Source organism: Pongo abelii, chromosome 4 (genome assembly GCF_028885655.2).
Source record: "Pongo abelii isolate AG06213 chromosome 4, NHGRI_mPonAbe1-v2.0_pri, whole genome shotgun sequence".
NCBI lineage: Eukaryota > Metazoa > Chordata > Mammalia > Primates > Hominidae > Pongo > Pongo abelii.
Window position 1 is genome coordinate 98,231,340 of NC_071989.2, and position 23,252 is coordinate 98,254,591.

General features: G+C 38.5%; 1 protein-coding gene across 8 annotated transcripts in view; it reads left to right on the forward strand.

Annotated features, from left to right (window-relative positions):
• POLR3G (RNA polymerase III subunit G) overlaps nucleotides 1-23,252 on the forward strand; it is a 41,076-nt gene that overhangs the window by 463 nt on the left and 17,361 nt on the right. For 3 of the 8 annotated variants that reach the window (XM_009240887.4, XM_063724181.1, XM_054555734.2), the window contains exons 2-5: nucleotides 10,844-11,003; nucleotides 13,343-13,472; nucleotides 21,000-21,056; nucleotides 22,985-23,035. In XM_009240887.4, the coding sequence (XP_009239162.1) occupies nucleotides 10,887-11,003; nucleotides 13,343-13,472; nucleotides 21,000-21,056; nucleotides 22,985-23,035 (355 nt within the window). In that variant the 5' untranslated portion in view covers nucleotides 10,844-10,886. Of the gene's footprint in view, nucleotides 1-36; nucleotides 313-3,913; nucleotides 10,668-10,843; nucleotides 11,004-13,342; nucleotides 13,473-20,999; nucleotides 21,057-22,984; nucleotides 23,036-23,252 lie in introns of those variants that run through there. The other 5 variants (XM_054555735.2, XM_002815725.6, XM_024247505.3 and 2 more) reach the window with 5 other exon arrangements.

A 23,252-nucleotide genomic window follows, 5' to 3' on the forward strand; every position in this document is an offset into this window, starting at 1 on the left:
CACTGGTTCGCCAGGGCGCGCACTCCCAGCTGGCGCGGAAAGTGTGGGGCCTAGCGGGTTGTACGGCGACTACGGCGCCTGCCAAGGGCAAAAAACCTCTTTGGCGAGGGGGTGGGGCCTGCCTAGGGAGTGGGCGGGGCTAGTTGGTAGGGCTCACTCCGCAGTCCTGGGGCCGCGTGGAGGGCGGTGCGCGCTTCTCCCGAGGTGGAACGGGCGGCAGTCAGGCGCCGGCGTTCTCTGCCATCACCCTTTCCTTGCCGGCCGGCTCTTCGGCTGCAGAGTTTTGCCCACGCTTCGAGACTTAGGGAGCAGGTAACCGAGGAAGCAATCGAAGACTTGGGAGGGGTGGTGAGGGTAGAGGGGAGTTAAAGGGGCACGTGGAAAAGGTGAGGGGAAGTCAGGGGTAGAGATTCATTAAAGCGCCTCTGTGTTGAGGGGCGTTTGGAGATAGCTTGGTACCTCCCCTCCTTGTCCTGCTCCCTTCAGAATTTTTTAAGTCGAATTTCCAGATCTTACCTAGTCTCCACTCCTAGGACTGTTTGCAGTGAGTTAGAAGGGTATTTATGCTCTTACTGATAGTAGGTTATTTTCAAAATCCAGTGACTTTATGATTTTTTAGGCACTAGTCATTGCCGCAGATTGCAGCTGAGGACCGACTATTCAGTATCTGTTTTTGTAACTGTTGGCACTTTATATCGTAGGGAAGGGAGTTGTTAATATGGTTTGTCTTTTCTTATGAAAAATAAAATTCTATATCCACCCTCTTTTTTATTTTATTATTATTTATTTATTTATTTGGTTTGTCTGCCCTTGGAAGAGGGTAAAGCGAGTTGGTAGAAAGGCTCAAATAAAGAAGTGGAGCACCTGGTGAGGACGGGAAAAGTGAATAATGACTGGGTGTGGCCCCGCCAGCCACCTAAATCATCCGCTCTGTTAACATCAGGTCACTGTCTCCACTCCCCACTTCCCAGCTACTGAAGCATCTATTTAGGTTTTTTGTTTGTTTGTTTGTTTTTTGAGACAGAGTCTCTGTTGCCCAGTCTGGAGTGCAGTGGTGCGATCTTGTCTCACTGCATCCTCCGCCTCCTGGGTTCAAGCGATTCTCCTGCCTCAGCCTCCCGAGGAGCTGAGATTACAGGCGACCGCCACTGCACCCGGCTAATTTTGTATTTTTAGTAGAAACGGGATTTCACCATGTTGGCCAGGCTGGTCTTGAACTCCTGACCTCAAATGATCCACCTGCCTCGGCCTCCCAAAGTGCTGGGATTACAGGCGTGAGCCTCTACACCCGGCCAGAAGCATCTATTTAGGCTTCAGAAATTCCCTTGAGAACTTAACTAACCTCCTAACTTAGCCAGGAAAAATGATAAAGAGACTCATGAGACAGCATTACAAAAGAATTATGAAAACCTTTACTGTGACAACTACTAATAAGCCTTCATGGAAGGAGAGGTATACGCTCCTTTCCTACCCTCCTAAAGTCTTTGGTGGGCATGCAGCTTTTCTAAATACTTTGCTAATCTTCATAGAGATTATTCGGTTACTCAGCTGGGGGCTATCCTTATGCACAAGTCGCTGAGCTAGGTAATTCATGAACAGAGTTGTGTAAAAAGATCATAATCTGGATTCTCAGGAGTTTGAGGGAAGATAATGTCTGCACACAATTACTTGCAAGATAAAGCATTACAGAGTATGTACCACAGAGGAAGTAAAAACTAGATTCAGTAAGAATACAGATGGGAGGGATTCGTGAGGAGTGGCTTTTGAGCTGGCCTTAAAAGACTACTTTTAGGGCATTCTCAGCAGAGTAATATAGGGCCCTCTGTAGTCTGGGTACTTTTTCTCTAGGCAGAAGCGAGCCACTAGTGGTGAAATGGAGTGATATCTCTACCAGGCCATGAGCTCAGCAATAATTTACCCAGTAATCATTGGCCTTTTGCCAGGCTTTGGTTAGTAAGGGGGACATAAAAAGGAGAATAAGTTTCCAAGGAGACCTTCACACTTCCAGGTCCCTCTGCCTGCATCCCACATCTCACTGGATATCCTTTTTTAATTCACTACATGGCTCTTTGCCTTACTTTTGTCAGGCTTATGCTCAGATATCACCGAATAAGAGAGGACTTCTTCAGCTACCCTTTCCACAATAGCATCCATGTTTCCTGTCTTTATTTTTCTTCTTATCACTTCCTGACATTTCCTATAAAATATATTTTGTCAGTTTCTTACCCTAGACTATGAGCTTCATGACAGGAGAAATTTTGTTTTGCTCACTACTGTATTCCCAATTCATAGAAGATGGCCTGACGATGAGGGTGCTTAATAAATACTTGATTGGATTGAAGAGCCTCCCTGGGAGACAGATAAGAGCTGACAGTTACAAAATGATTGTAAAATGGGCTTAAAAGCAGAGTAGTACTTGGAAAACATAGAGAAGGGAGAGGCCTGCCTCTACGTAGGGTGGAAGAAATTGTCATGGAGAAAGTGTCATTTGCATGGCATCTGAAAAGAACCTGAGGCTTAGGTGGATGTGGCAGGAAGGACACTCCAGGCATGCAATGATTGACTTGGCCACAGCACGGAGTGCCTGTGGTGAGAGGCAGAAAGACTCCAAAGCTCTGTTAAGGAGAGTCACATGTCAAGATTTGTATTCCAGAAAGATACCCTAGACTGAAGAGTGGATTGAAAGGGAGAGTCCGGCCACAGGAAGTTTATTTATTCTGTTTTAGAGGTCCAGGTGAGAGATGAGAGGATCTGAACTAAAGCAGAGGTGGAAGAAACAGAACATAGGAGAGAGAACAGAGCTGGTAAAAACCTCTATTAGACGAGGGGTTGGAAGTAGACAGGTCAGGATACCTATCCTGATTGTAGCAATTTAGGGGTCATTCATCAGGAATAATACTGTGACTTGACTTTCACTGCCTCCTCTAGCTTCTGTGTCTGCTTCTATCTGTTTGTGCATTTTTTCATGGAGCTGACGTTGTTACTGGTGGAGGGTGTCCAGGTTCTTAGCATCTTGAACAAAGAATTGGACAAAACGCACAAAGCAAAGAGAATGAACCAACAAAAGCAGATACTTATTGAAAATGAAAGTACACTCCAGTGAGGCAGTGGGTGGAGCATATGGGCTCAAGGGTCCCCTTACAGAATTTGTGGGGGTTTAAATACCCTCTAGGGGTTTCCATTTAGTTACTTGGTGTACACCTTATGTAAATGAAGAGGATGAAGTAAAGTTACAAAGTCATTTACTTGGCATATGCCCTATGGAGAGGATATTTCCTGTCATAGCCAAAGTGTGAATCGGCCTTTTGTTCCCTGCCTCCAGACCCTATTTTCCTGCCTCAGTGTGGACAAGGAACTGTGTAAGACGTGGAGGACAAGACATTTCAGTTACATCATAACTCATAAAATGTTAGAACTAGGAGGAATTTCAGAGATTAGCTCAGCATCTGCTAGGAGGTTGTTTTTGTAGTTGATTAAAATTGACTTTTTTATTTCAGCTCTTGGATGCTTAAACTACACCCATTTTCAAACCTCTCAGAACAATTCTGAATAGGAATTTTCAGGAGACATCCTGAAATGGAAGGGACAATGCTACTGATTTTACATTTTTAATTGAGTCTGTTTTACAGTTATTAATTCACTTCATTGAATAAAGACCTCCCCGGGATTAAAAAAGTCTTCTAACCAGCCTAGACCTATGCTTCCTGAAGTGTAATGCAAATGAAAGAACAGTGGAAAGGTTTTCTGAAGCCTTAAAGCAGTCCTGCTTTTGTTAGGAATTAGCTTTGCGTCTTTAGGTAATCAAGTAACCACTTAGGGTGTCACTTTCCTTTTCTGTAAAATAGGAGGTTTAATCTGCAGTGGTTCTTTTTTTTTTTTTTTTTTTTTGAGAGTGAGCCTCGCTCTGTTGCCCAGGCTGGAGTGCAGTGGTGCAAGCAACCTCCACCTCCCGGGTTCAAGTGATTCTCCTGCCTCAGCCTCCCAGGTAGCTGGGACTACAGGCGCGTGCCACCATGTCCAGCTAAGCCTGTAGTCCCAGCACTTTGGGAGGCCGAGGAGGGCAGATCACGAGGTCAAGAGATCAAGACCATCCTGGCCAACATGGTGAAACGCCATCTCTACTAAAAATGCAGTGTTTATTAATTTGGGTTTCACACTATAATCTCCTGGGATGCTTTAAAAAGTCCTGATACTTAAATGGTACCTCCAGAGCTTCTGATTTTATTGTTCTGGGGTGAATCCTGGGTTTTCTTTTCTTTAAAACCTCTCCCGGTGATTCCAGTGTGCAGCCAGGTTCCCACTCAAAGAAAGGGGGGAAAAAGTCTTAATAATGGGCTAACTGAATTGTCCTTCTGTGGGTAGATTTGCTCATCAAATCACAGTGCACAAATAGGGTAAGCTTGACATTAATTGTGGAGTTGTTGCTATATAGGAAGCACTATGCTAGACAGTAGGGAGGATAAAATCTCTGCTTAACACAGTCAGAACCAACAAACAGCCAGGCGTGGTGGCTCATGCCTGTAATCCCAGCACTTTGGGAGGCTGAGGCAGGCACATCACCTAAGCTCAGGAGTTCAAGACCAGCCTTGCCAACATGGTGAAACCCCATCTTTACTAAAAATACAAAAATTAGCTGGGCTTGGTGGCAGGCACCAGTAATCCCAGCTACTCTGGGGGCTGAGGCAGGAGAATTGCTTGAACACGGGAGGTGGAGGTTGCAGTGAGCCAAGATTGCACCAATGCACTCCAGCCTGGGCGACAGAGCGAGACTCCATCTCGGGGAAAAAACAAACAAACGACAAACGAAAAACATAGGTGAAACTCCTCCCTTTTGGAACAGATCAGTTTCCCAAAAGTGGTATTCTGTCTATTTCTTTGAAAACTGACAAATGTGGCAACATGTATCACCTGAATTTTTTTTTTTTTTAAATCTATGTGTTTTAACAGGAGGATCTTTCCAAGAGCAATGTGGGATGAAGTGACTGTTGTGGTTGCTGAGGGACTTAAACTGGCTTTTTTGGTGAAAAGGGATGTAGCAAGTCAGGGAGGCAGAGGGAGTAAGTTGCAGAGGAAGACTGGTATTCAAGACATGACTATAGACTAGTGAGTCAGGAGAATAGGGTGCAACCATCTTTAAAGGGCTCTGAGTAAATAGGGACTTTGGATTTAACTCAATTAGCCAAGAGGGAAGATGAAGAGAGTAGCAGAATCAAAACTGTGCTTTAGGATGAGTAATGTGGATCCATAAATTAAACAGGAGGAACAAGGGATACCACAAAGTTTGCAGTTGATCAGAAGTGAGGTGAAAAAGGACTGAGCTGGATTATGGTAGAGAAATGGCAAAGAAAGTGACATTTAGAAAGAAAATGATTGATCAGTGCTCTCTGGCTCCTAGCGCAGTGCCTGGAATGCTCAATACTGGTTGAATGAATGACTCGATGAAATTGGGCCATATGAAATAGAGAAAGATTTGGAGCATGAGGAAATATAGAAAGCACTAAAACTTCTGTATTCTAGAGTTTGGTGTATTGAAAAAGGAATAAGGCAGTGATTAACTCAACCATAGTCTCACTTGTAGGCTGTTTCTTTCTTGATATATTTACCAGGATCCAGGGACTCTCTCTGAGCTCTGCAGGAGAAGAAAATGAATTTATCAGCTCCTCTGTGTACAGGGGAATGGATTCATGAAAACTAACTTAAAGAGATGGGTTTGTAGGCTGGAATGCCACATAATTATTAAATGTGTCAAAAGCTAGGAAGTTTTTCTGACAAGGGTGGTACATTCACTAATGACAGCAATTCATACACCCAAAGATTGCTTTATAAAAATGGAAATTTAGAGTTAATAGAGTTTGTTATTTTTCAAGAGCTATTCCATGAAGCAATGCTAGCTGATATCCTCTTTTTTTAGGGTGAATTTTCCAAACTTTTCCAGGGCCCACCTCCAAAGATTCTGGTATAGTAGGTTTGAGGGCTTGAAGAAAGCCTAGGACTCTGTGTTTAGCAGGTCCTCCAGTTAATTTTCATGATGAGGAAAGTCTGGTAAACTTTACCTGGAATTGTTTTTAATCTTTAAGTAGTGGCAAATCCTGGACTGGAGTGCAGCCCAGTGGTTTTGAGTAGGCCTAGTGGGCTCTTGCAGTTGTTTCTTAGAGTGAAAGGTGTGACCCCTTCTGCTCAGCAGTTTTGATACTTGGGAGATATGCTTTCTCTAGGCTCAGCATATGTCTTAGTGACTCAGCAATTGAAACAAGTCCATTTGGATATTTTCCTGCTTTTTTAATGTAGAGAGATGTAATAAGGTTAGCTATTAAAATAAATATAGTTCCTGTATGAACTTTATTTCAAGGTAACTAAATAATAGATAAGAGAAATTGATCCCTGGTGGAATTCCGATTAATGAAACAGAAAGAATGATAAAATTTGTATACCACCATTTTGCAATTCATAATGGAAAAATTGATCTAGATGGTGATCATCAGTGACTGCTAAAATCATTAGGTGAAAACTGATGGACACTTTATACTTAATGAAATAGATCAACACCCGAACCCATGACCAACCTGATCAATACCAAGAGGGAGACTTTATGTTCATCTTGATGTAATACAGAAGGAAAGAGGGAGCATCCCTTATCAGTATTCTTGAGAAAAAAAAAAATCAAACCCAAATCTAAGCCTCTAGTTTACCTGTTTATTGGAAATACACCCAGGGAATAGAGGAATATGTTAAATCACATCTCAGGTATAAATCAGTCAAATCCAGAATATGGGAAATTGTATAGATTTGCTACTTTCAAAGTATGGTTTACAAACCAGTTGATGTCTCCTGAGACCTTGATAAAAATGCAGATTCTCAGTTTCTGTCTGCGGCCAACTGTTTCAAAATCTGCATTTTAACAAGATTCCTAGGTAATTCTCTTGTACCTAAAGTTTAAGAAGCATTGTATAAGGCACTGACCTAGTTTCTTAGACAAATAGAAAAAAAAAAAAAAAGGGAAAACCATTACAGTTTAAAAGAAAGTTAAGTATCATGTGTTTTTTATATCTTGATTTGAACAAATTAACTGTAAAAACATTTATGTGATAACTAAGAAATGTGAATGTTAGTTCTATATAAGATGATGGTATAGAGTTATTGTTAAAATTGTGGATGCAATGTTATTGTGATTTTTTTTAAAAGCCCTTAACTCTCAGAGAAGATACATAGTGGAGAGTTTAAAATAATCTGAAGCATGGGAGTAGAAAAGTATAGTTAAAGTACAGTAGTCATATACTGATAATTTTGAAGCTGAGTAGTGGGTATATGGGGATTTAATATACTGACTTTTGTGTATGTAAATATAGTAAATGTAAGTATTAGTAAACAAAAAAAGGCATAGAGTTGTAGTTTAAAATGACAACATTAAAGATGACAAATCAACTTTTAGTGTTCAAGCAGTTATGAAGGAAAACTCAAATATGGAGGCCTGCAAGGATAAATTTACAAAATGCATAATGTAAAACTGTGAAACCCAAAGGGAGGGATTGAAACTAACTGTGCAAAAGTCATAACTGAGAAAATTATGACAGTGAAAGATATCAGACCTAACTGATCCCATCTTGCTTCTAACCTCTGAACTGTCCTTGTTCATTCTTGGTCGTGAAACCACCTTTTATGCAAGATTATGACTGTGACAGTGAAAGAGATCTAACCTACCTGTGACTCCATCTTGCTTCTAACCTTTAAGCTGTCCTTGTTCATTCCTGGGCATAGGCTGAACTAACTTTGGGAGGAACTTAGTTTATGGTTTAAAACAAAGATGGTAACAGACTTTCCCAAAACAAACCTCCTCCTTGCCTGGGGACTAGACTGCCATTGTCGGACTAAGAAATTATTCACAAGATTAGAAATTATAGTTTAGGAGTCATGCAGCTGGAGGCTACAAGATTCTGACCCTCCCTAAACCGCTCCAAAGATCAGTGCTTGAGATATTTTGCAGACCCTGCACTTGATGGATCAGGGGGCACTACCCAGTTCGATTAACTGACTCTTCTGATCTTGTGGCCCCCCACCCAGGAACTGACTCAGCAGAAGAGAACAGCTTTGACTTCCTATGATTTCATCCCCAAGCCAACCAATCTGCACTTCCAATTCACTGGCCCCCACCCACCAAATTAACCTTAAAATCTGTGATCTCTGGCTGGGCACAGTGGCTCACAACCATAATCCCAGCACTTTGGGAGCCAAGGAGGGTGGATCACCTGAAGTCGGGAGTTCAAGACCAGCCTGACCAACATGGAGAAACCCCGTCTCTACTAAAAATACAAAATTAGACAGGCATGGTGGCGCATGCCTATAATCTCAACTACTCGGGAGGCTGAGGCAGGAGAATTGCTTGAACCTGGGAGGTGGAGGTTGCAGTGAGTAGAGACCACGCCATTGCACTCCAGCCTGGGCAACAAGAGTGAAACTCCGTCTCAAAAAAAAAAAAAAATCTCTGATCTCCGAGTTTTCGGGGAAACTGATTTAAGGAATAATAAAACTCCAGCCTCCCGCACAGCCAGCTCTGTGTGAATTACTCTTTCTGTATTGCAATTCCCCTGTCTTGATAAATCAGCTCTGTCCAGACAGCAGGCAGGGTGAACCCCTTGGGCAGTTACAAACTCATATCTGAAAATGTTCTCAGTATCATAGCCATTATGTCAAATCAAATGCCATGCATTCTACTTGAGTAATTCACAGAAAACAGGAAACAATGTTTCATTACAGAAAGATGTTGAATATATGATTTGCTTCCAGGGCCTTAAATGTAGAAGGACATTAAAATTGGCCATCATTGGCAGGGTGTCATTGGCCAGGCATGGTGGCTCATGCCTATAATCCTAGCACTTTGGAAGGCCGAGGCGGGCAGATCACTTGAGGTCCGGAGTTTGAGACCAACCTGACCAATATGGTGAAACCCTGTCTCTACTAAAAAAATTCAAAAATAAGCCAGGCATGGTGGTGCGCGCCTATAATCCCAGCTACTTAGGAGGCTGAGACAGGAGAATTGCTTAAGCGAGGGAGGGAGGTTGCAGTGAAAAAAATTTTAAATAAAATATTTAAAAAATTAAATTGGCTGTCTAAAAGTGCAATGCCTTGTTACTGCTATTCCTTGCAAATGAATTAAAACTTGGACTGCCACATCCTGAGTGTTACATAGATTTATAGCAGTTACAGTTATCTCACCTTTAAGGCAAATATTTTAAGTTGCTAAGGCTAATTTGTATAATTTTAAACCTCAAAGATGAGATCTATGAAGTCTTTGATTCTACATGTGTATTTTAACTACTCCTTAGTAGCTAAGACTTCCACCAGAACAGTTCTCCCAATACCCTTAACATTTGCTGTGTATTAGAATCACCTGGGAAGCTTCTAAAACTGACTCTTGCCCAATCCTCACCCCAAGAGATCTGGATTGATTGGTTCGGTTCAGTGATTCACAGAACTTAGCATACATAAGAATTATCTGGAAGGCTTCTTAAAACACCAATGCTGGGCTCACCCACAGTTTCTTTTTTCTTTAGGTCTGTGGTGGAACTCACAGTTTGCATTTCTATCAAGTTCTGAGTGATGCTGCTGCAGATGGCACTCTTTGAGAACCATTGCTCTAGTTTCTTAAGCTACCCAAGTCATTCTAATTACAGCCAGGGTGGAGAACTGAGAGCCGCTTGCTTTGTAATGTTGGCCCTGTCATAAAGTGAGCTGGGAGTTTTCAGCCTTTTGGTCCAAAGTACTGCGTATATTCAAACTGTAGACAGTAAAATTGATATAAAGTGGTAGCACCTTGTTGGTTTTAGGTGGTGTTCCTTCACCATTAATGTGGCAGACTAAGAAGGGTAACATTAATGACCAGGCGAGAAACCCTGGTGAAGAGTAGAGCAGCTGTGTGAAGTACTGAGGCTTGCATGATTTTGCAAGGAGGGCAAGTGAGTAGATTCAGAAATGAGACTGAGCTGATGGGGCCAAAACCAATGCCACTCCTCTGACTTCCTCCAAGTGGTCTAGAGGACATATCATTTCTCTCTTGGGTTCACAGAGTTAAATGAGGCTCAGTATTATCAGCAGGGAAAGAGATGTAAAGAAGGTGCATTCTAATCATCACTACAGTTGAATGCAGACTTCTATTGAAAGAACTCTAGCGTAGGGATCCCTGTTTATACATTGCCAGCTCAGTTCTCATAGTGTAATCAGAGGATTCAAAAGTTCAGTACAACTTGCATATGTGATATCACTCCTGTCTCCAAAATTGGAGAATACAGGTTTATCATAACTTTAATGATTTTAGATGTTTTCCTCTGAAATTTTTTTTTTCTTGGACAGGCATCTTTCGAGTCTCATTGATCCCATTCCCATTTCTAGAAGGAAGACATTGGACTAGATCTCAGGGATTCTTCCAAACACTCACATGCTGAGATAAATCATTGAAAGTCTTAAAGTATATATGACTAATGATAGTTTTTATGTTGACATGAAAAAGAAGGATTTCTTCTCATCAGCCTGGTCTTGTCTTGTGTCCACTTTTTATGTACATTACATCTGAGATCCTACTGCCAAACCACAGAAGGGTGTGTGAATTGCGTGGACTGGATGTGGGGCATTAGTGGGTGAGGGAGTTGAAGCCATCATTATCTTACCTGCCAAAGGTGTGTGAGTATGAGAAAATCAACAGTCAGTTGTCACATGTTTATTTCTCTACATGTTTTGCTTTCCAAAAGTATTTTAAATCAACTATGCTACTTAAGGGGTGCAGTTTTATATTTTGCTTTAAAGTGTTGATTTCTTTTTTATATGTGATCCAGTAAATCTTAATCATTAATAGTGCCTTTCGGAATTTGCCCACTCATCTGGTATAACTGGTTCTGATGGCTGGGAATAAAGGAAGAGGACGTGCTGCTTATACCTTTAATATTGAGGCTGTTGGATTTAGCAAAGGTGAAAAGTTACCTGATGTAGTGTTGAAACCACCCCCACTATTTCCTGTAAGTATATGAACACTTGAATTCTCATAGTGTGTTTTTTCATTTTTCAGAGAATATTAAAATTCTATATAGGACTTGATATATGATTTATAGTATCCTCAAGTATAAGAAAGTAAAGGAGAGTGTGTTTCACTTACCTTTAAATATTTGCATGATCTGCTTTCTTAAAATATAGAAAACAAAACTGTATACATCTTTCCATGAATATATTTAGTACTATGTAAACCAGTAAAGAATTAGTTTTCAATTCTTACAACTTGTATTGGTGTTATTGATAAATTCCAATATGAAAATAATAGTTTTAAAAGTCATTAGGTTTTATAATGGTTCTCAGTTCACACCTTATCATATCTTCACTTAATGATTTTCTTCTTATCTTGTATCTATAGAATTTAAGTTTGCTCCTTAGTATACCACTTGACTTTTTCCCCCACTGAACTTTTTTTGCTTATTTTAGTGTTGTTTTAAAATTTAGTGAGTATGCTGCAAGCTTAATTTCCATAATATATAATGTTTTCGCTTTATGTTTAGTTTAGAATGTATCCAGGGATATAGATGTCTCACACAAGGAGTCTCTGCTTTTTGCTCTTGATATTTTACCTTTTTGATATTCAGCGCAGCATAAAAACAAAGACAAATATCTCAGGTATTGGCATAATGTCACTTTACAGTGATTTTTAAAACAAGCTCTTTTCTATGTGTGAGGAGATTACTTCTAAACACTGGGGATGTTAGTACATAGTATTTCTTTACACTTGGAATAAAATTAAAATTCCTTACTACTGGGTAAAAGGCTCTGCCCAATCTCTCCGTTCTGATGTCTCTCTGACCCTTTTTCTACCACTGTCCTTCTCATTCCCCAGCTACGCAGGCCTTCTTGTGTCCTCAGGCCTTTGGTCCTGCTGGTTCCCTGCTGGAACCATCTTTACATGGATGGCTCCCTGGTTTTATCCCAATCTCTACTCAAAGGTGACCTCCCCAAGAGGCCAAGCGTGCTCACCCTGTGTAGATTTCACCTACATCCTCCATGCACTGTCAGTCATTTTTCCTTTACCCACCTTCATTTATTTTTATGTCATTTGTCACTATGTGAAATTGTATGTCACCTCATTTGTTTACTAATTTGTTGTGTGTTTCTCTCCTAGAATGTAAGTTCCCTGTGGGCAGGGACTTTGGTTTGTTTGTCATGGTATCCTCTACAGTCTAACCATGTTGAGTACTCAATAAGTAGTTGCGGCATGAATGTATACATTCCTAATCAAATTTTGAAAATGTACCTTATCTTTATCCTCCGAAACCAGAAATGTCTTTACTAGAGATCCACTTGTTAATGAATGTATTTGTGTAAACATATACACACATAGAAACACATGTTTGTGTATATGTATGTGTGTGTGTATATTTTTAAAACTTGAAATGCAGCTTCAAACTCCATCTTGCCATTTATTCATTATATGGGCTTACAAATTGTTCACTTCTCAATTTCTTCACTGTAAAAGGAGAAATATTGGTAGTCCTTTCAATGAGATAATGGATGTTGGATATTGAGTATATCGTAGTCATAGTAACCACTTACTAAATGATAGCTGCTGCTTTTTTATTTATTGTTTTCCAATAACACCACCACTAGTTGAGGTTAATAAGAACCTAAAGCAGCTGCTCTCATTTGGGTACCTTAGTTTTTCTTTTTCTTTTTTTTTTTTTGGTACATTAATTTTTTTGTTTTGTTTTGTTTTGTTTTGTTTTTTTGTGAGACAGACTCGCTCTGTCACCCAGGCTGGAGTACAGTGGCACGATCTTGGCTCACTGCAAGCTCCGCCTCCCGGGTTCATGCCATTCTCCTGCCTCAGCCTCCCGAGTAGCTGGGAATACAGGTGCCCGCCACCACGACTGGCTAATTTTTTGTATTCTTAGTGGAGACAGGGTTTCACCGTGTTAGCCAGGATGGTCTCGATCTCCTGACCTCGTGATCCGCCTGCCTCGGCCTCCCAAAATGCTGGGATTACAGGCGTGAGCCACTATGCATGGCCTGGTACCTTAATTTTTTAAAGCAGATAATCACATAGGTCAACAGACTGTATGGCAAAATGATTGTTGGTGTAGTTTTCAGGGCCAATAGGAAAATTATGCATCTTTCTTACCTCTAATATAAGAGCAAAGTAGGAAATGGGTTAACAGGTTAAATAGATTACAGAAAGTCATCTTTAAAGTTGATTGTAAAACTTAGTGCCTGTAAAACATAGTATTTCAATAAAACTGCTGTTTTCTATAATACAGATAAAAGGGATATTAAAATACATAATTGATTTGAAAAAACCTTTGTCTCTTAATTTAAACAGGATACAGATTATAAACCAGTGCCACTGAAAACAGGAGAAGGTGAAGAATATATGCTGGCTTTGAAACAGGAGTTGAGAGAAACAATGAGAAGAATGCCTTATTTTATTGAAACACCTGAAGAAAGACAAGGTACTGTATTGGAGTCTTTGATTATGTGGCTTGATGTATACAGATGAAACTGTTTGAGCACAAGATATATAATCATTTAATGTTGATTGATTCAGTTCAATCAAAAATTATCAACTACTTTGAAAAAGCATATTTATGTTGCTTTAACAGAAAAAATACTTTAAACTTTTTGATATTTTATTTTAGAAATATCTTTCATAATAATTTTATATGTTCAGTGAAAATTATGAAAAACAGGAAAATTTTAGAAAGTAAAAATTACCCATGCTTATGTCTAGAGAACCACAATTAATATTTTAGTATATGTATTCCATATTTTTTCTTATGCATGTATATTCTCTTTACAAAACTAGATTGACATTACTTTGTATCTTCCTTTTTTCACTCAGTAGCATATTAGCATTTTCATGTATCCTTATTATTCTTGGAAAACATGACTTTTAATGACTGGTAGTCTACTCTGTGGATATAATATTATTAACTGTAACGAATTTCCTGCTTTTTAAAGATTATTTCCAGTTTTTTGCTTGTATATATAATGCCATGATTATTATCATTATACATAAACCTTTATGCGTGTCTCTGATTATTTAATATTTAGGTTAAAAAATTTTTAAGACTTAGTTTTGTTTGGTTTATCATTTAGGTATTTGATATGATGTAAAATATGTATTCATTGGTGCTGCTTAGGGAAGAAAGGGAACATTATAGTTGGAGAGGGCTCAACAGTCTCAGACTAGAAGTGGGAAGTGGTTTTATAGGAAAGGAAACCATTCCTGAGTAGCTATGTAGCACAGCAGTACTATATTGATTTTTCACTTTCTGCCCTTGATTGTTGAGATTAGAGAGACTGACATCATCTTTGAGTTCTCAAAACAACATCATTAAAACATGAGAAATTCATAGTGTCGTCTCATTCCATTAGTATTAAAAATACATTCCATTTTTCCTCTCTCTCTAGAATAGTTTGAATTGGCTGAGTCGAAAAAGGAAGCCTTATATAACGATCTTAGCATGTGCTTATAATTATAGGAAGCATTTTAGACAAATTCATTTAATTCTCAAAACATAGCTGCTTTAAGTTATGTAATGGTTTGATAAGAGATATTTTATCTCAAAAATACTTAATTTTTTTTTTTTTTTTTTTGGGAATGGAATGGAGTCTCACTCTTGTCACCGAGGCTGGAGTGTAGTGGTGCAGTCTCGGCTCACTGCAACCTCCACTTCCTGGGTTCAAGTGGTTCTCACATCTCAGCCTCCTCAGTAGCTGGAATTACAGACGCGCTGCACCATGCCCAGCTAATTTTTGTATTTTTAGTAGAGATGTTTCACCATGTTGGCCAGGCTGGTCTTGAACTCCTGACCTCAAGTGGTCTGCCCACCTCAGCCACTCAAAGTGCTGGGATTACAGACAGACGTGAGCCACCACGCTCGGCCTAATACTGAAATTTTTAACTTTCATGATTATGTTGCATGCTTTCATCTGTTTGAGTTCTAAAATAAAACTTTTCATTTTAAAGATTTTAAAAAGTAAGACCAAATGAATTAATCAGTATTCATTCTTATTAGAAAAAATAGTAATGCCGGGTATACTTTAGTACTTTTAAAATTGATCTTTTCTCTATGGCACAGATGTACTTAGGTGAATGTGGTTGTTATTAAAGCACATGTCTAATTTAAAAGTATGTCAAATCAGACCGGGTGCGGTGGCTTACTCTTGTAATCCTGGCACATTGGGAGGCTGAGGCAGGCAGATCACCTGAGGTCAGGAGTTCGAGACCAGCCTGACCAACATGGGGAAACCCTGTCTCTATTAAAAATACAAAAATTAGCCAGGCGTGGTGGCGCATTCCTGTAATCCCAGCTACTCAGGAAGCTGAAGCAGGAGAATTGCTTGAACCCAAGAGGTGGAGGTTGCAGTGAGCTGAGATTATGTCACTGCACTGCAGCCTGGGTGACAGAGTGAGACTGTCTCAAAAAAAAAAAGTATCTCAAATAATTAAGGCATTTATGTGAGTGTTTTAGACAGGGATATTGAAAACATAATTTTGTTGTTGGTCTATGGGAGTGGTTGGCTAGTACTTGGATTAAGGGGCACTTTATCTTTGATAACTATGCAGTAAAGTATTTAAAAATATAAGGGTTGTTTTTTTTTTTTGCTTTTATTTATTTCAGGGGAAAACTCTTGTATAGAAATTTCCGTATTGATACAAGTACATTCTCCCTGAGATCTTCATGTTTACTTCTTTTTTTTTTTTTATTGTTTTATATTTTATTTTAGAGATGAGGTCTCGCTCTGTCACCCAGGCTGGAGTGCAGTGGCATGATCATAGCTCACTGCAGCTTCCAAACTCCTGGGCTCAAGTGATCCTCCCACCTCAGCCTCTTGAGTAGCTGGGACTACAGGCACACACCACCATGCCCGGCTAATTTTTTATTTTTATTTTTTTTGTAGAGACGGGAGTCTCGCTTTTTTGCTCACACTGGTTTCAAATTCCTGGCTTCAAGTGATCCTCCCATCTCGGCCTTCCAAAGTGCTGGAATTACAGGCATGAGCCACCGAACCCAGCTTACCTCTGTTTCCTGATATAGTGTGTTTAAAAAACACACTCATGTTAAAAATAAAGGTTTTTCTATAAAATATATACATTTATATGTGCCTATATAGGTTTATATAATATGTGTATATATGTGCATGCGTAAATTTATATAATATCCACGCTATGAGTGAAAAAGAATTGGCCAGACTGAAGAGAACGACCCTACTGTCAGAGAGAATCATATTCTGGATAGATATGTTGCCTGACTGTACCTTCGCCAGGTGCATCACTTACCACCTGTGTGCTTTAGGAAAGAGAGACTTAAGGGCTACTGTAAAGAACTAAATCACTAGACACTAGGACAGACAAATAGGATGGGAGATCTCAAGACTTCCTGATAGTCAAGTGGCTGGTGGCTCAGGGCATTGAGATCAATCCTCAAGAACTGACGGCATGGAATGAACATATTTCATGTTGCGATGTCTTCAAAGTTTGTTTTTAATGTTTTCAGGTAGGATTATAGAAACGATTAGTATTTTCTTTGCATCGAAATTTGTTATTTGTATAATAAAGGAAAAACACCAATGAATATTATTTTAGTGAATTTTAGCTGTAAGAGATCGTCTAGTCTAGTGGTTCCTAGCTCAGGTTCCTGAACCACAGGGTCCTCTGAAGTAGAAACATGATTCGGACAGTGGTGATAGTGTCATAAGTCATTTTCAGAACCTCAAAGCTTAATGGAAATTATACATTTACTTAAATATGTCCACAGGTCTGTTACTGAATAAATGGAATTTGGCTTACTAATTCTTGTTATACCATCAGTGTCCATGAGACCCAATATAAATTTTTGACGTATTTTTTTTGGAGCAGTTCTTATTGTTTGTATGATTGATATTCATAACTTTTATTCTTGCATAGAGGTTTTCTAAAGAAGAAACAGACATTTTCTTAAAAAGTAAAACTCGTTTTATCCTAGAATACCATATCAGCCCATTGGACCCTTTTATATATCTAAAATAATTACGGAATTTGAGTGATCTTATTTTTTCTCTATCTTGAAATACCTTGCTACTTCATCATCATAGATATTATCTAATCACTATTCATCAGACATTCCCCACTATGCTTAAAAAAAGAATAAATATAAAAAATGGGAGAATGATGAAATTGACTGTGCAATTCAAATAAATTATCACTATTATGTCATCATATAGTTTTCCTGTGGTGTTGTCCAAAGCATTACATCTGTTTTTTAAGAAGATATAAAGTCTTCAGAGACCCTTATATTTGTAGTTGCTCTGTTTTAATTTTCATTTAATACAATTGAAAATTTCAAAAATTTTTAATTTTTTGCTCATAATGTCTAAAATTGACAGAAAAACATGTTCCACAATTCTTAGACGAATCAGAAGACAAGTGCAAAGAGATAGATAGCTCTCTGGATGCTCATGATGATGATGAAATTGATTGTATAAGCAAAAATCTCAGACTGTGAGTCTTCAGATGACAGTGTCTTCAATGAATTTTCTCAAATTCAAGAATCAATGAGTAAACACTGTATCTCCAAGAATTAAAAAGGAATTATGGTGGCCTTCTACAGTCAATTTTTGAAAAAGAACTCATCATGTAATACTTTGTAACAAAAACCTGGAACATCCCGTTTGCTAAAATGAGACGATCATTTTGTTTTGTTTTATGATATTTATGCACCAAAATTAATTTGATGTGTTTTGTAACTGACAAATGCTGAACATAAAGGCAAAGACAATAATGATTGAAAGGAAATTGATTATATAGACGTGAAATTGTTTTCTGGATTGATTGTGTTAACTGGTGATTATAAATTTAATAATGAAAATATTTTGCAAGTACAGAGCAAAGAAGATGGCTGGGCCATCCTCTCTTCAATAGAAGTATGAGACATCAGCCAGGCGCGGTGGCTCACCCCTGTAATCCCAGGACTTTGGGAGTCTGAGGTGGGTGGATCATGAGGTCAGGAGATCAAGACCATCCTGGCTAACATGGTGAAACCCCGTCTCTACTAAAAATACAAAAAATTAGCTGGGCGTGGTGGAGGGCACCTGTAGTCCCAGCTACTCAGGAGGCTGAGGCAGGAGAATGGAGTCAACCCGGGAGTGAGCCGAGATTGTGCCACTGCACTCCAGCCTGGGCAACAGAGCGAGACTCCATCTCAAAAAAAAAAAAAAAAAAAGAAGTATGAGACATCAAAGTTTTTTAAAGTATTGTATTTTGGATATGTAAGTACAAGAAGAAGAATTGGAAGTAGTGATAAGCTAGATTCTACTAGAAATGCATTTGTAATCTGAAATTATTTAGATGATACACATACGAGAAAAAGAACCAGAGGAAATTAAAAGTTAGAACCTATTAAAGACGTCTTTGGAATCTGGGATCAGGACGTACAGAAGGCATATATTCCAGGTCTGTGTGTGGCAGCCGATGCACAGAAAACCGCATTGAAATGACTTTGCCCATTTTGGTTAAATTTACCTTCAAAATCAGTAAAACATGTAATATAAATTTGGATTTGCTATACTTAATTGCTTAGTAAAATCTCCAATAACTTTATTTATTTATTTTTATTTGAGGCAGGATCTCGTTCTGTCACCCAGGCTGGAATCCAGTGGCGTAATCTCAGCTCACTGCAGCCTCCACCTCCCAGGCTCAAATGATCCTCCCACTGTAGCCTCCCAAGTAGCTGGAACCACTGGCATGAGCTACCATGCCCGGCTAATTTTTGTATTTTTTGTAGAGATGGGGTTTCACCATGTTGCTCAGGCTGGTCTTGAACTCCTGGACTCAAGGGATCCAGCTGCCTTGGCCTCCCAAAGTGCTGGGATTACATCCTGAGCCACTGTGTTGGGCCTAGTTTTATTGATTTTTAAGTAACAGCTTTACTGAGACATAATCCACTATGTAAAATTTACTTTTTAAAGTGTACAATTCAGTGACTTTTAATATAACCACAGAGTTGTGCAACCAACACCACTATTTAATTTTTTTTTTTTTTTGACACAGAGTCTTGCTCTGTTACCCAGGCTGGAATGCAGTGGCATGATCTCGGTTCACTGCAACCCCCGCCTCCTGGATTCAAGTTATTCTCTTGCCTCAGCCTCCCAAGCAGCTGGGATTACAGGCACGTGCCACCACACATGGCTAATTTTTTTGTGTTTTTAGTATAGATGGGGTTTCACCATGTTGGCCTGGCTGGTCTCGAACTCCTGACCTATTAGTAATCTACCCACCCCGGCCTCTCAAAGTGCTGGGATTACAGGTGTGAGCCACTGCGCCCAGCCACTATCTAATTTTTTAGATGCTTTTCATCATCCAGAAAAGAAATTCTGTACCCTTTAGTAGTCATTCCCTACTCTTCCTCCTTCTAACCCATGGCACCAGAAATCTGCTTTCTGTCTCTAGAGATTCCATGTCATATAAATGGAATGATGTAATATGTGTCTTTGGCTTCTTTCACTTGCCATAATGTTTTCAAGGTTCATTCATGGCTTAGTACATATGAGTGCTTCATTCCTTTTTATGGCTGAATAATATTCCACTGTATGGATATATGCCACATTTTGTTTATCCACTCATCACTTGATGGGCATTTGGGTCAGTTCACTTTTGGGATTACATGAGTTATCTTGTCATGAACATTCATGTACATGTTTTGTGTGAAGATATGTTTTCATTTATATTGGGTATATACATAGGATCATATGGTAACTCTATATTTCACATTTTGAGGAACTGCCAAACAGTTTTCTAAAGTGGCTGCACCATTTTACATTCCCATCAATAATGTATGAGGTTCCAATTTTTCCATATCCTTGCCAACATTTCTTATTGTTTTTTGATTCTAGCCATCCTAGTGGTTGTAGCACAGTATCTCATTGTGGTTTTGATTTGAATTTCCGTAACGATTAGTGACATTGGACATCTTTTCATGCTTTTTGTCCATTTTTGTATCTTCTTTAGAGAAATGTCTATTCAAATCCTTTACCCCTTTTTAATTGGGTTCCAATAATTGGTTTTCAATATCTATTCTTTTATCTGTTATCTTTTTTATTTATTCTCTGTATTTCATTATTTGAAATTAACTTAAAAATATTTTAAAATATAAAAAATGGTCTACTGTACCCAGAAGAAAAAGGGTAAAAACTGTTTTTTTTCTGGTATACTGAGGGTTAAAATTATTTAAAATATGGAAACTGTTTTGGAGAAAATTCTTAAAAAGAAGTCATTGTGTTACAAATTGTAGTAATCTCTCATTTGTGCTGACTTCGTTTTATAGATTAAAAACTTGGCAAGATTAGTTAAAACATTTTACCTGAAGTCAAACAGTTAAAATACCTAGAAAAACCTGATATCTTGGTCTCTGATCTACTGCTTATTTTAGTTATCTTTCTCTAATACGTGGTTGTATTATTTGGAAGCATATCCTTGACATAGAAGAAAAATCAGTATATATTTGGTCTTTGATTTTTATCCATTCGTTTTTAGTATTACCTTCCCTTTTTCATGCCTAACTCCTGAACTGCTTTTTATGATGAACATGGCTTCAAGCTTTTGTGTGATAGTGTTGCTTTCCAGCTTGTGCTGCTGGAAAAGAGTTTGTGCCCTCCTTAAGGATGTTTCTTGTGATAATGTGGGCTGGTCTGAATCAAGAGCCGCAGTTGTGGCTTTACTGGTTTTGGCAAGCTCAGAGGGTTCCTGCAGAGTTTTCAGCAGTTGGCATGTAGGGCTTGCAGCTTGCTCATTTATGCCTCAGATCAGTAACCCCTCACCAAGTCCAACCTTGCCTAGCCCTACCCTTTTTTCCATTCTCTTATGTACAAAGGTAGGAAACTCCCTGTATGTGAAATTAAAAATGTTGTCTGTTGTTTTCAATAATCTTAAAGGAATGGCTTAAGTTCAGGGTTCCTGTTGATTTTCCTAATGAGTTCTTTATTCTTTTTTCCCCTAGATGTTGAAAGGTATAGTAAAAGATACATGAAGGTATACAAGGAAGAATGGATACCAGGTAACTACAAAACACATAATATGAAAACAGTTTTTAAAGGCTGTCTCTCTCACCTCAAGTTTTTTTTTTTTAGGATAAGTTTTCTATTTTTACCATAGGAAAACTGAGTCTGGTTCTTTTATTGTGATTAATTAGTAATATAAATCTGTTAGAAACTAAGGTGAAAAGATTTTTATGCTAAAACAAGGAAGAGTTGAAGTGCTTTTGTGGAAGTTCTTAAAATATATATATGTATATTTTATTTTATTTATTTTTTTGGGATGGAGTCTTGCTCTGTCGCCCAGGCTGGAGTGCAGTGGCATGATATCGGCTCACTGCAAGCTCCACCTCCAGGGATCATGCCATTCTCCTGCCTCAGCCTCCCGAGTAGCTGGGACTACAGGCGCCCACCACCATGCCCAGCTAATTTTTTGTATTTTTAGTAGAGACGGAGTTTCACCGTGTTCGCCAGGATGGTCTTGATCTGACCTCGTGATCCGCCCACCTCGGCCTCCCAAAGTGCTGGGATTACAGGCATGAGCCAACCCCCCCCACCCCCCACCCTTAAAATATATTTTTTATAAAAATAGGACAGGCCAAACAAACCCTTTGAATTTTCCAATTTAATTAGCCACAATCACAATTTTAATTTGTAATACCAGAAAGCACAAATACTATGCTCCTGAGCAATTCTAGAGCATTTGAAGAGAAAGCAAAAATCTCGTTTTAAAGATATTTTAAGCCAAGCTCATGGATCTTCCTTTCTCTTAAGCTGACATAGACTAGTTTTAGTTGTTAGGTTTCTTCAAAACAACTATATCTAAAAAGAAGCTTTACCTTGGGTATGGACAAGTTAGAAGGGGCTGTAAAGGAGATCTCATCCCACTCATTCATTTTGCAAATAAAAACAGTTGTCATAGAAATAAAGTGACCTGTCAGGCCATGTGGCCAATACTGTTAGAACCCAGGTCTTCTCATTTTAAATCACATTCTTTTTATGTCTCTGTCCTTGGTCTTTTATGGAAACTCCCCTTATGTAAAAACATAGATGGCATTAACAGCATTATCATTTTCACAGATTATAGTACTATCTTTTCAGTGTTGGTAAGGTTGGGGCACCCTGGAAACAACTTAGGTCTCTCATTTCTTCCATTTCATTAGTATTCATCTCTCAAATGATTCTCTACATATTCCGTCATGATCTAAAATGAATAGTTTATAAAAACTAAAATATATTCAAAGCAAAATTTATTTTTCAGGTAAAATGACTTGGGATTTAAATGCTTTGTAAAAATGCTCCGAAATTTCTTTAAAAGCAGGCAATATTTTTAAATCAACTTTTATGTTGCTTCCATTTCCTGTTTAACTCTATGCTTAAAAATTAAAAGAAAGTGACACATTAGAGGAGTTATTTAGCTAATACAAGCAAAATTATTTATTGGAGGAAATTTATTTTTGACAGCTATTTATATTTTTAATTTTAAAGTTTTCAGATATTACAATTGTTTATTTCATTTTGCATGTGTTGGGATTGTGGTAACATACTTTTGGAAAAAAAAATTTGTTGCATAAGAAATATATCAACTACAGAATATATCAACTACAGAAAACTTATGAAATATAGTCAAATAAATAAATATAAATAATACTTAAGAAAAACTGTCATAATTCCAACACCCACAAATAATTGCCGTAAGATTTCCTTCCCCCAAAATTTTATAGCACTATTTCAGAGCTATTGTAATAAACTTTTCTTTGTAGGAGAAAATGTATCATTGTCTGTAATATTTGGGTTTGGTTTTTATGTTTCAAGCTAAATTTGTAAAGTCAGATACTAAGGCACTTTATTGTCATTTTCTGGACAACTGTTGTGTCCTTCAAATAGTTATGTTCAATGCCACTAATTCCTAGAGGAAACTGCAATTTTTTATTTTTTATTTTATGTACAGATTGGAGAAGACTTCCAAGAGAGATGATGCCAAGAAATAAATGTAAAAAAGGTACATTGACTAATATAATAGTAATTCAGATAGGAAAAGCTTATTTCTTACATTCTGTTAATATGGACTTGTCAACCCAAAGTTATACTCACTGTTCTTAATGCTTTTCTTATTTTGAGCCAGACAAGGGGGCTCATGCCTGTAATCTCAGCATTTTGGGAGGCTGAGGTGGGAGGATCACTTGAGCCCAGGAGTTTGAGACCAGCCTGGGCAACCT